This window comes from Zerene cesonia, chromosome 22, assembly GCF_012273895.1.
Source record: "Zerene cesonia ecotype Mississippi chromosome 22, Zerene_cesonia_1.1, whole genome shotgun sequence".
NCBI lineage: Eukaryota > Metazoa > Arthropoda > Insecta > Lepidoptera > Pieridae > Zerene > Zerene cesonia.
The window spans coordinates 1,141,682-1,156,537 of record NC_052123.1 but is presented as its reverse complement, the minus strand read 5'-3'; the positions used below and the strand labels follow the sequence as shown (position 1 = coordinate 1,156,537).

General features: G+C 35.0%; 1 protein-coding gene across 3 annotated transcripts in view; it reads left to right on the top strand.

Moving 5' to 3' along the window:
- LOC119835992 (neural cell adhesion molecule 2-like) overlaps positions 1-14,856 on the top strand; it is a 127,611-nt gene that overhangs the window by 105,077 nt on the left and 7,678 nt on the right. For all 3 annotated transcript variants that reach the window (XM_038361146.1, XM_038361144.1, XM_038361145.1), the window contains exons 3-6: positions 11,232-11,336; positions 11,828-11,938; positions 13,358-13,466; positions 14,154-14,290. In XM_038361146.1, coding sequence (XP_038217074.1) covers positions 11,232-11,336; positions 11,828-11,938; positions 13,358-13,466; positions 14,154-14,290 — 462 coding nt within the window. The remainder of the gene's footprint in view (positions 1-11,231; positions 11,337-11,827; positions 11,939-13,357; positions 13,467-14,153; positions 14,291-14,856) is intronic.

Genomic DNA, 14,856 nt, shown 5'->3' with positions numbered 1-14,856 from the left:
CAACCCAATAGCTCAGGAACAAGGTTCCTTTTTTATAAAAATCCGTCAGCCGTCAGCTTATGAAAGCAAATCCTACTAACATTATAAATGTCAAGTTTGTGAGAATGTATGGATGCTTTTTACTCTTCCTCAAAACCATATAACGGATTTGATGTTACTTAGCAGTGGTATAGCTTTTGTATCAGAATTACACATAAGCTGGCTATACTGGCTTTTGCCGCGTCTTTGTCCACGGGTGAAACCGCCCGGCACAGTAGTATTTTCATATAACTCATAACATACAGTTACATAACACATGCAAGTTAATAGTTAAAATTTTTATTTATTAAATAACGTTAGATGCAAAGATAATTATATTTTTATTTTTATGGAAAGAAACATAATTAAAAATGGTTAGTCGTAATTCATACACGCTAAAGTTTCCTACGATAGGAGAAGGCAAATAACTTATGACCTAAATTAGAATTTTATTCTAGCATCTAGGTCAAGACGGGGCGTGAATAATAAAATTATAGCGTTCTATTCATAAAATTAATGAATGTTTATGGGAAGCGCAATTTATGGTATGGCAGCACTCATGTTTCGCGCGTTATTTTGACACGAGTACAGACTATAAAAGTTACGGCGTTCGTGGGTTATGGTTTTATAATCTGTGATTAGAAAATATTTGATTAATTTATGCGGCCATTTGTGTAATGAACAATGACTATAACAGTCATTGTTCATAATTTTTATTTTTGTGACGAATTTTCTTCTTTATTATTTGTCGTGGAAAAACACTGAAATAAAATCAAAAGATTCTATATGCATCAAATTGGCATTTTGAAATTTAAAAATGTATGCATTTGTAACTGTCATAAAGAGTTGAAGAACAGTCATAGAAGTATTTATGGCAACAAAATTATAGAGTAATTATTCTAAAACCGACTGGCCTGAATTAGTTGCACGTAAACCCGGGTCGTTTCCTTATATCCGCTTTACGAGGTTTTTATTTCTCTTACAATGTTATATGTAATGCAATACAGGTTGGATGTGGATACATTCAGACTGCTTTTGATAAGGTGAGAGTGGTGAGTTAATGTTCATATATAAACATCCAGTGGCATGATGTATGTTCCCAATGGACTCTTCTCACCAACTCAACCGATTTTGATGAAATTTGGCAGTTTATGTGTAATTTGGTCCAACTTAAGATAAGGATAGTTTTTGCTTCGATTAATTATCCTAATAATTTATAATTAACAATAAATTTAGCCACAGGACAGCAACGCGTGGCCGGGTATACTAGTAATTTATAATCATCATAAGATAAAGTTAGGACGGTGTTTTTGATCGCGTGATATTTTAAGATATATCATAGACAAAGAATTAAACTTCTAAAAGTGACGTTGATTAAAATAAAACAAAAAATGACCATGATGAATAAATTGAGGACTAGCTGTAACCCGCGGCGTTACTCGCGTGCTTTCCGTGTAAAAAGTAAACTAATCCAGATTATAATCTATCTATGTACCAAATTTCATATGGATAAGCTGTTTTCGTGTGAAAGAGTAACAAACATCCATACATCAATCTATCCATCCATTCTTACAAACTTACACGTTTATAATATTAGTAGGATTAGGACGATAAGAATAAAATTTTTAGCTGAAGTATAATTTCAGTTGTAAGTAGTTATAGTTGTAACAAAATAAAATTAAAACTAATTCTAACTACAGAAAACGCCAACCAATACCAATTTTAACTGCATGCAAATTGTAATGGTCGCTGGATCTTGATAAATTTAACACAAAAGTATAATCTAGTCCTAGAATATAGACTTTGAACACTAATAAGTATAATGTTTTCCTTTTTACAATACACAACGAAATATTTATGAGTCTCCCCGTGACCACGCTCGCTGTAAAGTGTTCGAAACGTCGGGTTAATAATATAATGAATAATCGCGTTTAAAATCCGTTAAAAAGTTTTTAATTTTCTTTTAATACTCGCGTAAAATCAAACACAAGAAAATACTAATATTTATGAATTTACCTAACAAAGCACGCGGTCCTTCTGCAATTGAATATGATTAAACAGTTGTACAAATATGCACATGAAACTATTTTAAAACACGTTTTCTGTGAGTTATCATTAATAAATTCTGCAGTGGCGTAGCTATCATAGGGCCAGGTGGTGCAATGCACCAGGGCCGCGGAGCTCAGGCCTTCTTACCTCAGCTTTGAAAGAGGGGAGGAAAGCGGAAAGAGGGGAGGAGGGCCCGACTCTTTCCCTATGCACCAGAGCCCTTGTCCCTTTAGCTACGCCACTGAAATTCTGTGTTTTATATGCATTGTTGTAAACTGAGAACATGCCTCTATAATAATTGTATTTGATGTTTGCACCGGTCTGCTTAGTAATGGCTGGATGGATTTAGATGTTTGAAGGAAATGTAATTACTCATAACTGATAAGTATAAATACATACTACATAGTATAAATAAAGTTGCTGTCTATATGCTTAGAGCTTTAAAAATACGCAAATGATTTTGATGGGGTTATTTTTAATATAGTGATTCAAGAGGAAGCTTTATATATCTTACATCCATTAAGTAGTCGAGAAATAGTGTTGATACTCGTAAATTATAAGAGTAAGGCAGAGCAGTTAGTATAATTATGTATTAAAAAAACAGCAAAACAAGCAAAAAACAGGTATATAATAATAATATAATAGTAATACCAAGAAAAATTATGTAGTCTTGTTTCAAAGCAATTTTAATCCGTCTAATGTGTATTAGAAACCGTCAACCGACACAGAAAAGGTTGACGTCACCGCTCTCATAATTTTTTCACTTATCTGTCAAACAATGCATACAAACAAACAAAATCATACCCCTCGCATTCCGTCACGACGGCGCGGCGGAGTCTTTTGATACTCTGGTTGGGCCACAGTTATCAGACTACGTGATATTTTTCCATTTAAATACTCTGATTACATTTTTGACTATCCTTTCTTTCATCCGTAAGTAATATATAAAATCCTACTTGCTACTAATATTATAAATGCGAAAGTTTGTAAGGACGTGTGTGTGTTTGTTGCTCTTTCACGCAAAAACTACTGAACCGATTGCAAAGAAATTTGGTAAGTAGGTAGCTGGACAACTGGAATAACATATAGGCAACTTTTTATGCCGATATTCGTACGGGCTACGGCCTTATGCGAGTGAAACTGCGGGGCGCAGCTAGTGAACTATATAGCTTTCGAGGAACAGTTTCAGAGAATTAAATTTTGCACATATTACGTACTTATAAAGTTCCAATCTCCTGAAAAACTGTATTTTTTCGGCCGCCATATCGTTTTAGAAACCTATACCACAGATAACATAATTCTATACTGGCCTGTACATACTCGTTTTTTTTACATAGACAAAAACTCTTGTAAAATAAAATTCAAACGATCTCATATGGAATTTTAATGATAACTTTCTGTTAAAACCACTAAATCTAAACAGAGCCAAAACCTCTTCCCAATGTCCACGCTGAGTAAATTCCCTCAATTACCCGGTCATGACCCGGGGCCAGTGGGGCAATGTCGTACCTTACCATTTGCTTAATTAATTACCACTGAACACTAATCACTTTGTAACGTTTATGAAATTGTGAATTGGAAAAATTACAAACACAATATAAAAATACAGACGAATCAAAAAATGTGAGTACATCACTCCACCTCCTTTTTTGAAGTCGGTTAAAAAGGTTAATCCAATGAGCTGACCTACTAGACATATACATTGGGCAGCGGTGTCTGTATGTTTAATTAACGCCAATTGAAATGCCCTGTATTCGCTCGGCCACTTCCTACAATATTATCGTGAAATGACTCGGATGACTAAATGTTCTGTCAAAAATAAATATACGAGAGTTTTTTTCTCTCTCTCTCCGTGGGCAAGAAGTTTCTCTCTCTCTGTGGCAAGATGTCTATATGCCATATTATGATAGATGCTCGTCCCGGCTCCACCTGGATATCAAGATCCCTATTTTATCCCAAAGGAGCATTTAATCGGGATAAAAAGTATCCTATCACCCAAGTCAGCTCATACCCTGTCTGTGTACCAAATTTCATCAAATCCATTCAGAAGTTTCAGTGTGATTGACGGACAAACACAAAACAAACAAACTTTCACATTTATAATATTAGTGTGATTTAATCAATGCATTTAAGTCTAGAAATAAATCAAATTCACTTTTACATTATAACTTTTTAATAAATTTCAATAAAGGAGTTTCTTTATTCTATTTATTGATATTTGTTTAGCTATTTCTTGTTAATATCCGAAACGGCTGCATCGACATTTAGACTCACTATTCTTTTATAATTTGAAAACTACTTATTATTTATTATATGCTAGTTTTTGTCCGCGGCTTCGCACGCGTTACATTCGCAGTAGTTTAATAGTTTTCTATTAAAAAGAACCGCATTAAATCCGTTGCGTAGTTTTAAAGATTTAAGCATACAAAGCGACATAGAGACAGAGTAAGCGACTTTTATACTATGTAGTGATAGTTATTGTCACTTCAATGAATCCTACTATCCTCCTATTATTATAAATGCGAAAGTTTGTAAGGATGTGTGTGTGTTTGCTGCACTGTCACGCAAAAACTACCGAACCGATTGCAATGAAATTTGGTACGTAGGTAGCTGGACAACTGGAATAACATATAGGCAACTTTTTATCCCGATATTCCTACGGGATACGGACTTACGCGGGTGAAACCGCGCAGCTAGTAACCTCAATTCGAACCCGTGGGCTCTTAGTCTATTGCTTACCCACTAGACCAGCAAGTAGTTAATAATGTATTCATCCCAGTATAATTCTGATGTATAGAGATAGGAATGTAGTCCTTATTAATATCCCCGGTAAGTGTCAAACCGATACTAAACACTCGACAAGCTATATAAACCCTGTGCGTAGTGAAAGCGAAGCTATGAAGTTGTAAAGACATTAATTGTAAGTTGTCTCCCCGTGACCACGCTCGCTGTATAGTGTTCGAAACGTCGGGTTAATATAATGAATAAATCGCGTTTAAAATCCGTTAAAAAGTCTTTAGTTTCTAATTGTAAGGAAATTGTTTTTTCTGTCCACTTCGCTATATGACTACTAATTTATGGGAATTTTTCTAAAATAATATGGCTAGATGTATTTATTTTCAATATCTATCTATCTATCTAGTCATGAGACGATAAGTATTCGTTTATTTGCGCGCGCTAATCTCAGGAACTACGTATCATATTTTAAAAATTCTTTCACCGATGGATATGTATGTATTCCATTTTTTTTTATTTTATTAACTAGTTGACAAACGCTGTTCTGCCTTACTACACTTATTATTTATATGTATGAATAGTTGTTGGCCGATACTCAGATCCCCGATACGCACACACAATTTCATGAGAATCGATCCAGCCGTATCGGAGGTGTACGGAAACGAGCCCGTTGCAAGTTTATTCGCTTAATGCATTACTAGCTGTGACCCGCGGTTGAAACCGCGTAAGTCCGTATCCCGTAGGAATATCGGTATAAAAAGTGCCAATGTGTTATTTCAGTTGTCCAGCTATCTACGAAGCAAAATAGTATTATTATTCACCAATAGATGTCAGGGAAAAAAAAACACTTGAATATGACATTTTCTAAAAAAAATTCCTAGCTAGATCGATTTATCGCCCCCGAAACCCCCTATATGCTAAATTTCATGAAAATCGTTGGAGCCGATTCCGAGATTCCAATTATATATATATATACAAGAATTGGTCGTGTAAAGGTATAAGATAAAAAGATTTAACTCATAAATGAGTCATTACGAAATGATGTGATCATGTATGAAGGATTGTTTATATTATAATATCATGCTAATTTCAATAAATAAAGCTTGAGTCACTGCCAATCAAGTTATATATCTACATACTAGCGATCCGCCCGGTTTCGCTCGCAGTACATATATAGCCTGTGTCGTTCAGTGAAATTGGAACATTCTAATGGTGGAAGAACTTTTGAAATCGGCCCAGTGGTTTTTGCGTGAAAACCTTACAAATATACGTACAAATCTTTTACGGATGTTGCTTTTACCAGCGGCTTCGCACGCGTTTATTCGGAGTAGTTTAATAGATGCTGTTATACATATAAACCTTCCTCTTGAATTACTCTATCTATTAACAAAACCGCATCAAAATCTGTTAAGTAGTTTTAATGATATAAGCATACATACATAGGGACAGATGCGGGAAGCGACTTTGCCCTATACTATGTAGAGATAATTGAATTATTAATAACTAGCGGTCCGCTGCGGCTTCGCTCGTGGTACATATATAGCCTATAGCCTTCCTCAATAAATGGGCTATCTAACACTGAAATATTTTTTCAAATCGGACCAGTAGTTCCTGATATTAGTGCGTTCAAACAAAAAAAACAAACTTCAGCTTTTTAATATTAGTATAGACAATATGACATTTCGACACCATCCAAAATCCTTAGGTCAAAAGCAATGACTAGATAGATACCTAAGTTTGAAGGTGATTCGTGGGTAGTTTAAACCTACCCGAATATATGTTACATCCTTTCATCAATTTATAACTACCCACATAAATCTGTAAAATCTTAACATGCGTTCTTGACCTACTTTATTTAATGTTCATCTATGCTAATGTGTAAAGTTGAAGATTTTGTTTGTTTGAACACGCTAATCTTAGGAACTACTGTGCCGATATGAGAAATGACTTCACCATTGGATATGTACTCAATGACTGAATGCTATAATGAAATAAAACTATTATTTTAATAGGGTATACAATACCCGAATCCTAAAAAGTAATTAATGAAATAGGTGTATCATTTACATATCTCTGGTATCGCATCAAATGCAGCACAGCCGTTTCTATATGTATGCGACGTGCGTATACAAACCGACACGCAGTCTTTCCTCGTTGCCCATAATATTAAGTTATTTGTATGCACCGACAGACATACATTCTCTCATAAATATACATACGGACGGAATGACAAAAGGACCTTTTAAATTATACTAATTGAGGGTAGATTTAAAGCTTTTTTATTTTATAACTAAAAACTACTCGAGTTATATATACGGGGAATATACATTTTCGATACTTGTAAAGGGATGGATCTAATTTTTTTTTAGTTTTATAGCATTGAAATGCTTAATAAATGAGAAATTTTTAAAAGAATAGAAAAAATTGGATCATCATCTTGATTCAAAATTGGATCTGTGGCAGGATCACGGGTGGCCGAGAGGCTAGGCGTTGCTACGGTTAGGCAAGATACGCTGGTTCGAATCCTGCCTCGTGATCCATCCATCTATTTGAATGAGGGTTTATAATTTGATAGTGTAAATCTAACATATCGTGTAGGCAAACTTATGTATTGTGATCTTCTTAAAACAGAAATTTCTGGTGCAAAATTCCTTCGGATATTAGAAAAAAATGTCAAAAAACGAGGGGTTTCTTAATTCAACTTTGTCTTTTTATGTTTGTCACCTCAGAACTTTCTAATGGGTGAAGCGATTTTGATGAAGCTTTTGTATTTGAAATTTGCTCCAGCTCTGTCAATTTTCAGACGGTTTAGTCTCTTGTTAAAAAAACTGAATACTTTTGCGAATCAATGAATAATTATCATTCTAGGAATATGCATACACAATTTATATTTTATTAATATAATGTTATCATTAAGATATAATTGATAAAAATACGTTAAAAACAAGTTAATTCGTTCAATGTCGGCGATGATAACCTTATTCATATTTAGAACATAATTGAATTAATTTTGTCATTGATTTTTTGCAAAATTTCATCCAGATTAGCGCATTTGTTTTGATATTGACAGTAACGCACACACAATACACACTCTTGCCTTTCTTAGTGGCTGCTATGATTAAAAAACGACGAATAATAATGTTTATTTTTCATATTTAATACATATCTTACATTTGCTATGTTAAATTAAGAAATCTATATATATAAAAGAAAGTCGTGTTAGTTACACTATTTATAACTCAAGAATGGCTAAACCGATTATGTTGAAATTTGGTACAGAGATAGTTTTAGACCCGTGAAAGAATATAGGATAGTTTTTATCCCGGAAATTTAACGTGAACGGGAACTTTTTCGGTAACACCCCGGATTTGTCTTACCGGTGACGACGCAAGCAAAGCCGCGGGCGGAATGCTAGTAATAAAATATAAATAAATTTCCTACCGAAAAAGTCACCAAGGCCCGAATGCTGGCAGTTTCCTATCAAACAAAAATAATGACGTCATTCGGTTGAAAGTCCATGGAGTAATCCTACCATCCTACTATCCTACTAATATTATATATGCGAAAGTTTGTAAGGATGTGTGTGTGTTTGTTGCTCTTTTACGCAAAAACTGCTCAACCGATTGCAATGAAATTTGGTACGTAGACAGCTGGACAACTGGAATAACATATAGGCAACTTTCTATCCCGATATTCCTACGGGATACGGACTCGCGCGGGTGAAACCGCGGGGCGCAGCTAGTTGAGTAATAAAACAAAAAAAACAGTTGTAAAACCTCCTTTCAATTTGGGAATGTCGGGTAAAAAAGTTGTTAATTTTTTATTTTAAAACAACTTTGGAAGTGATATCTTTTTGGTTTCACATGTTTATTTATGATCATAGGTGAGGTTTTAACACTAAAGGAGCTACGAATGGCCAAACATACAACAATAGCGTGTTTTAGAACATGCCGTGTATGGGAGCGCAACCTACCGCGACGTAAAGAGATTTTCGTTTGTTTCTCCCTCGAAAACGCTTGAATAAATATCCAAAAATAGTGTATTTGAAATAAGTTTTCATGAAACAAGCAATCGTTGCTTTGTTAGCGGAAACATATATTTTATTATATAATGTATACATAAATATTTTTTTTTTGTATAAGTAAAATTATTATTTTAAGCTGGCATACTCAAGAGTTTGTTTGTTTGTTTCTATGTTGTTATGTAACACTGAATGAATTTTTCAAATCGGACCAGTATTTCCTGAGATTAGTGCGTTCAAACAAACAAACTCATGAGCTTTATTATATTAATATAGATAGGTCATTGTATGAATAAATAAATCATATTTTACAAGCATTAAAATACATTATAAGCGATATATTTCGATTCTCAATTCTCATATTGACGTTTGACAAAATTTTAAATCAAGTATCTAATGTACAAGAATAATTTTCAATAGACCATGTCTCATTGTCTATTAGCTAGACCAAAAAGGGAACCTAGGCATTCAATAGAATTCCTATTTAATTCTGATAGATTCCGTGGTGAAGAGCGTTAGCGTTAGCGAACGTGACAGCGTTTTAAAAATGGAATGTCAATTCGGTTGAAAATGGCGGGAAATTTCAGAGAAACATAATTAATGTTTTTATAAGGTTATTATATATTTGAAAGCGTATAAAAAGTATTTTATCTCACTGCGATGGGAGGAAGTTTATTTTATTTGAGTATGTATGTGTATGGCAAACTGTATAAGGTTTTTGTATAAATATATTGTAAAAAAGATTTATGACATGGCATATTTTTTTAAGTCTTTTTTTTCTATTAAAATAAAGTACACATGTAATCGGTTTTTGTTTTTTAATGTTTGTCTATTTTCAACTAACCTTAACATAAATCAATATTACACACAGTCAATATATACGAAACCGCTCCGCTTATCACTTGAACCGAACCCATCGGTATTTGCTTAGCGTTAGTCTATCCATTACTTCACTATATAAGGCGATATGTTTTATGTAAATACCTTTATTGAGTCAAACAGTTGCAAAGCACTTGTTAATAAGTTAGCTATTAACTTTGTTTAAATGTTTAAATAATTCTTATTTTCTCAATGTATTTTTTAAATAATCTAGATTTTAAAAGTAACCTAGGCAGGTAGATATGTCAGAGACTAGGTTATGAATTTTAAGAGATTAAATTAGCAGTGATTAAGATATCATTATAGTTAACGCGAAAATAATCACGCCAATAAGTGAAAAACCTACGGAGTTAATGAGAAACATAAAAAAAATAAAACAATCAAATAGAGAACCTCCTTTGTTTTTGGGAACGTCGGTTAAAATACTGACGAAGTATGAACATGTTACATACATATAATTTAAATCGAAATAGAAATAGGTTGAGCACATCTTATCAGAGGAATGTACACTTCCGCATTCCATTGAAACGTTATCGCTTTAATCGGGACGCTGTGCGTATTTCTAACTCTGAGCTTGTACTTTTAAATTAATACAGGGGTGCACAACCTTTTCGCTATAATTTTTATTACAAATATCTAGGTATCATTGAAAAAGGCGTAAACAAACTAAAATCTAATGATAAACGCCTAATCATATAATCCAAATGTTGTTGCATTATACTAATATCCATTATCCTTGCCCGCTTTGCGGCGGGTACGGCCGTATCTTTCAGTTTAATGTATACAGCAAAATATTTTCATTAAATCTGCCTACATTGGAATATAAAGCATAATGAAAATCATTAAATCCAACTTTTCATGTAACATAGTTGTTTGTACTTATTTTTTGTTAATAACCAAGCGGTTAATGTTTAAAAACAAACACACTGAACGTTAGTCGTTAAGTCTCTTGCGTGTAGAACGCATTCCGAGTTACAAGCGCGTAGGTATATGGAGTTCTTTTTGGGGGCTTAAGGCGTGGCTGTTAACCCCCGCCGTTGATGGCGGACGATGGCCACCGTTGGGTTTTAATGAATTTGATTGGGTGTCCCACATAGCCCCTCACAGCAAACCTGTAGAGGGGGATGCGTAAATGCATTTCCCAACGTAAAAAGAGGTACATCGTGTTTCTACCGTTTGTATGAAGCTGGTAACACCGTGACTGCACGTACGCGATAAAACATCCATACACCGTGACACATGTAACTCTGAAATAAGCTATGAGATCCTTAACCCTCTATAAACTCATAATAAGAGAACCTAGAATGAGAAATTTTGAAAGAATAGAAAAAATTTGATCACGAGTCGGGATTTGAACCCGCGTTTTAAGCCAAACCGTAGCAACGCCTAGCCTCTGAGCCACCCGTGAACCCGCCACAGTAATCGAATTTCTTCTACTCTTTAGGTTCAATGTGCCTAAGGGGCACCCCAGGACCTAGATCTCCAAGGTACAGGTCACCAGATGCTAATGACATGTTTATTGTTACAGAGGCGCGTAGCACCAAGTATAGTGGAGAAGGAGAGGACGTTAATTACGATGATGTGCTGGCTGATGAAGCTAGTGATGATGAAGCACAAAATGACGCTGATGGAGGTGAGGCTTTTCAAATTTTCAAACGAATTTATATAAGAAAGAATGTGATAGTTGCGTGTTTGGTTTTAGATGAATCTATGCTAATATTATAGCTGAAGAGTTTGTTTGTTTGTTTGTTTGAACGCACTAATCTCTAGAAATACTGGTCCGATTTGAAACATTCTTTCATGTTGGATAGCCCATTAATTGAGGAAGGTTGTAGGCTATATATGTAACATGGGTGAAGCCGGCGCGGACCGCTAGTACTGTGATGTTTGAAAGAGGAAGGTTTGGAAAATATATCTAACTAGACGCTCGTCCCGGCTCCGCCTGGATATCAAAATTCCTGTTTTATCACAAGGGAGCATTTAATCGGGATAAAAAGTATCCTATCACCCAGTTCAGCTCATACCCATGTATACCAAATATCATAAAAATCCGTACAGTAGTAGGACAAACATCCAAACAAACAAACTTTCACATTTATAATATTAATGTCATCTCATTCACAGGTAACGATGCAGACGAGGACGTGGAAGACGCCATAATGTTAACCCAGGCAACCAATTATAGTGTGGCGATTGGCAGAAATGTGCGTCTGGAGTGCAGGGTATCTCCCGCTGGTAAGCATCTTTTTTTAACACTTTATTGTGCTGTCAATGTAGCAGACATACTTATTCTAAAACATACAGCACAGAAGGCGGCCTTATCACATAAAAGTGATCTCTTCCAGGCAACCAACAGAACAAGTGAAAAATCTTTCTATGCTTCACGACCCAATTAAAAATAGGATTGGCCCATATCCTTTTCCTTATCCTTCCTAGTCCTTTCCTTTATTCCTCTCGTCAATCCTTTCTTAATCTCTTACCAATTTTAAGTTGTACTTATACTATGTATGTACTTTACATTTTACGAAACCATCCATTTTTCCTAAATTTTTGTTATAAAGATGGAACATTTGGTGTTTTTATATGTATGTCTATAATGTTTTCACACAGAAATGACTAAACCGATTGCAATAATTCTTTCATCAGCAGAAAGCTTTCCTAAGTCACATGTATAGGCTATAATTCACTTCGCTTCTATGATGAGCATTACATAGTATAATACAAAGTCGCTTCCTGCGTCTGACCCTATGTATATATGTATGCTTAGATCTTTAAAACTATGAAACGGATTTTGTTGGGTTTTTTAATAGATAGTGTGATAGAGTTTATATGTACTCGTATAATAACATATGTTTAACTACTCGGAATTTAATGCGTGCGAAGCCGTGGTCAAAGGCTGGTCACTAATAAAATAAGTATAATATACAATTATAAAGTAATTGACTCTATCTGTTTACTATTAAAGTATTAAGTAAGTAAAAAAACTATCTCAAAACGAAGCTTTCCTTTTACAATGATAATTTTGACAATATGAGTCAGACGTTGCCAAACATGAAGGAATTTGGAATAATCAACTGCCGACACAGGAAATTGATTGATACGTGCATCTTATATTAATTCACAATATCATGCGTATTTAGGCAATTATAGATGTAAAAAATTCGTTACTAAACTTCTTGCAAATAAATAGTCTTAATTTGAATTTGAAAAAAGAACGTTTTTTTTGTGTTCCACTGTTAGTAAAACCTCTTTCGTATCTATAAGGCATCTAAGTATTATAAGATGGTAAATAAATTGTGCATTTAATTCCACCCTCTCATAAAGGAGTGAAACTTATTCGCCTATAAAGCCAAACTGAACCATTCGACGTGACATTGTATTAAATAACCTGATGATTTAATTATTTTATACGCAAAATTTAAAAGTCATATTAGTATATGCTCCAGTACCTAATATCAGTAACTAGAACACCGGAATTTAGTTCCTATTCGTTCTAAATATATCAATCAAGACTACTATGTATTGCGTAATAAACTATATCACATCATGGATGTTTCCTGTGGCGCCAAAATAGAACAAATCCGGTTTGTGTTTCGAATACATTAGCGTTCGAAATTTGAATTTTAAATTCGAGCTGTCATTGATTTTTTTTAGATGGAGTTGTCGTCCAGTGGACAAGGAATAATACGAAATACTTCATCGGAACGCTGAAAAGGACTGAGCAAGATTTGAAGACTTACACCGGACAGGATAGATTCTTCATGTAAGTGTTCAACAGCATCTATAAAAGTTCATCTATTCTTACAAATATTTTATATTTGGCAAATTTTGTATCAAACCATAAATTGGAAAAGATTTTGATATGTAAATTTGAAATTTGATTAAATTTAATTAACAATTACCTATTTGTAACCTGAGATCAGCGAGCGTGGTCACGGCGAGACTGATCAGTCGAAAGCGTTCGAAACGTCGGGTTAAAAATATAATAAATAAATCGCGTTTAAAATCCGCTAAGAAGTTTTAATTTCAAAATTTATTCATCATCATCATCATCATCAGCCCATATATGTTCCCACTGCTGGGACACAGGCCTCCTATGAGGGTTCAGGCCATACTCCACCACGCTGGTCAAGTGCGGGTTGGCTAAATTTATTATTATTATTAAAAAAAAAATGTACAATACTCGCGTAAAATCAAACACAAGAGAATCCTACTACTATTATAAAGGCGAAAGTTTGTAAAACATCCATACATCCATATGTATGGATGTTTGTTACTCTTTCACGCAGAATATACTGAACCGATTGCAATGAAATTTGGTACGTAGACAGCTGGACAACTGGAATAACATATAGGCAACTTTTTATCCCGATATTCCTACGGGATACGGACTTACGCGGGTGAAACCGCGGGGCGCAGCTAGTACTAAATATTCGTTTTTCTATTCCAGTGCCGCCAATTCGACAGATCTTCTCATCAAGGACGTACAGCCAAGCGACAGCGGCACCTACAGGTGTGAAATATTGCAAATGAATCCACCTTCCGTGGAACACAATATTGTTATCACCGAATCACCTAAAGTTATCAGTGAGTATACGTTTTTCTTTTTTCTTTTTTGCCAATGTCGGTAATGGAGCTGGTGGGTCGCCTGATGGTAAGCGCTACCACCGCCCGTGAACATTTGGAGAGGCGTTAGGTCGATTGCAGACCTTACGCCTCTACAAATGGATTGCCGACTTCATATTGGAAAGGGATTGAGAAAGGATTGACGATGGGAACAAAGGAATTTTTTTTTTTTTTTTTTAAATGTCATAGCGGGCAGCTGAGCTGGTGGTTCGCCTGATGGTAAGCGATCACCACCGCCCATAAACATTCGCAAAGGTAGTACCTCTGTGAATGCGCTGCCCGCTTTTATGGGGTAAGGGAAAAGGAAAGGATTAACGACTGGAAAGAAGGAATGGACTAGGACGGGTGAGGAAAATGATATGGGCGTCCGGCTCCCCCACTTACCGAACGAAACAGCAGTATGCTATTTCACGCCGGTTTTCCGTGGGGGTGTGGTACTTCCCCGGTGCGAGCTGGCCCCAAGTCATGAAGACTATTTGGGAGTCATGAAGACTGTTTGGGACCTCTGTTGCATATTTTATTTTTAT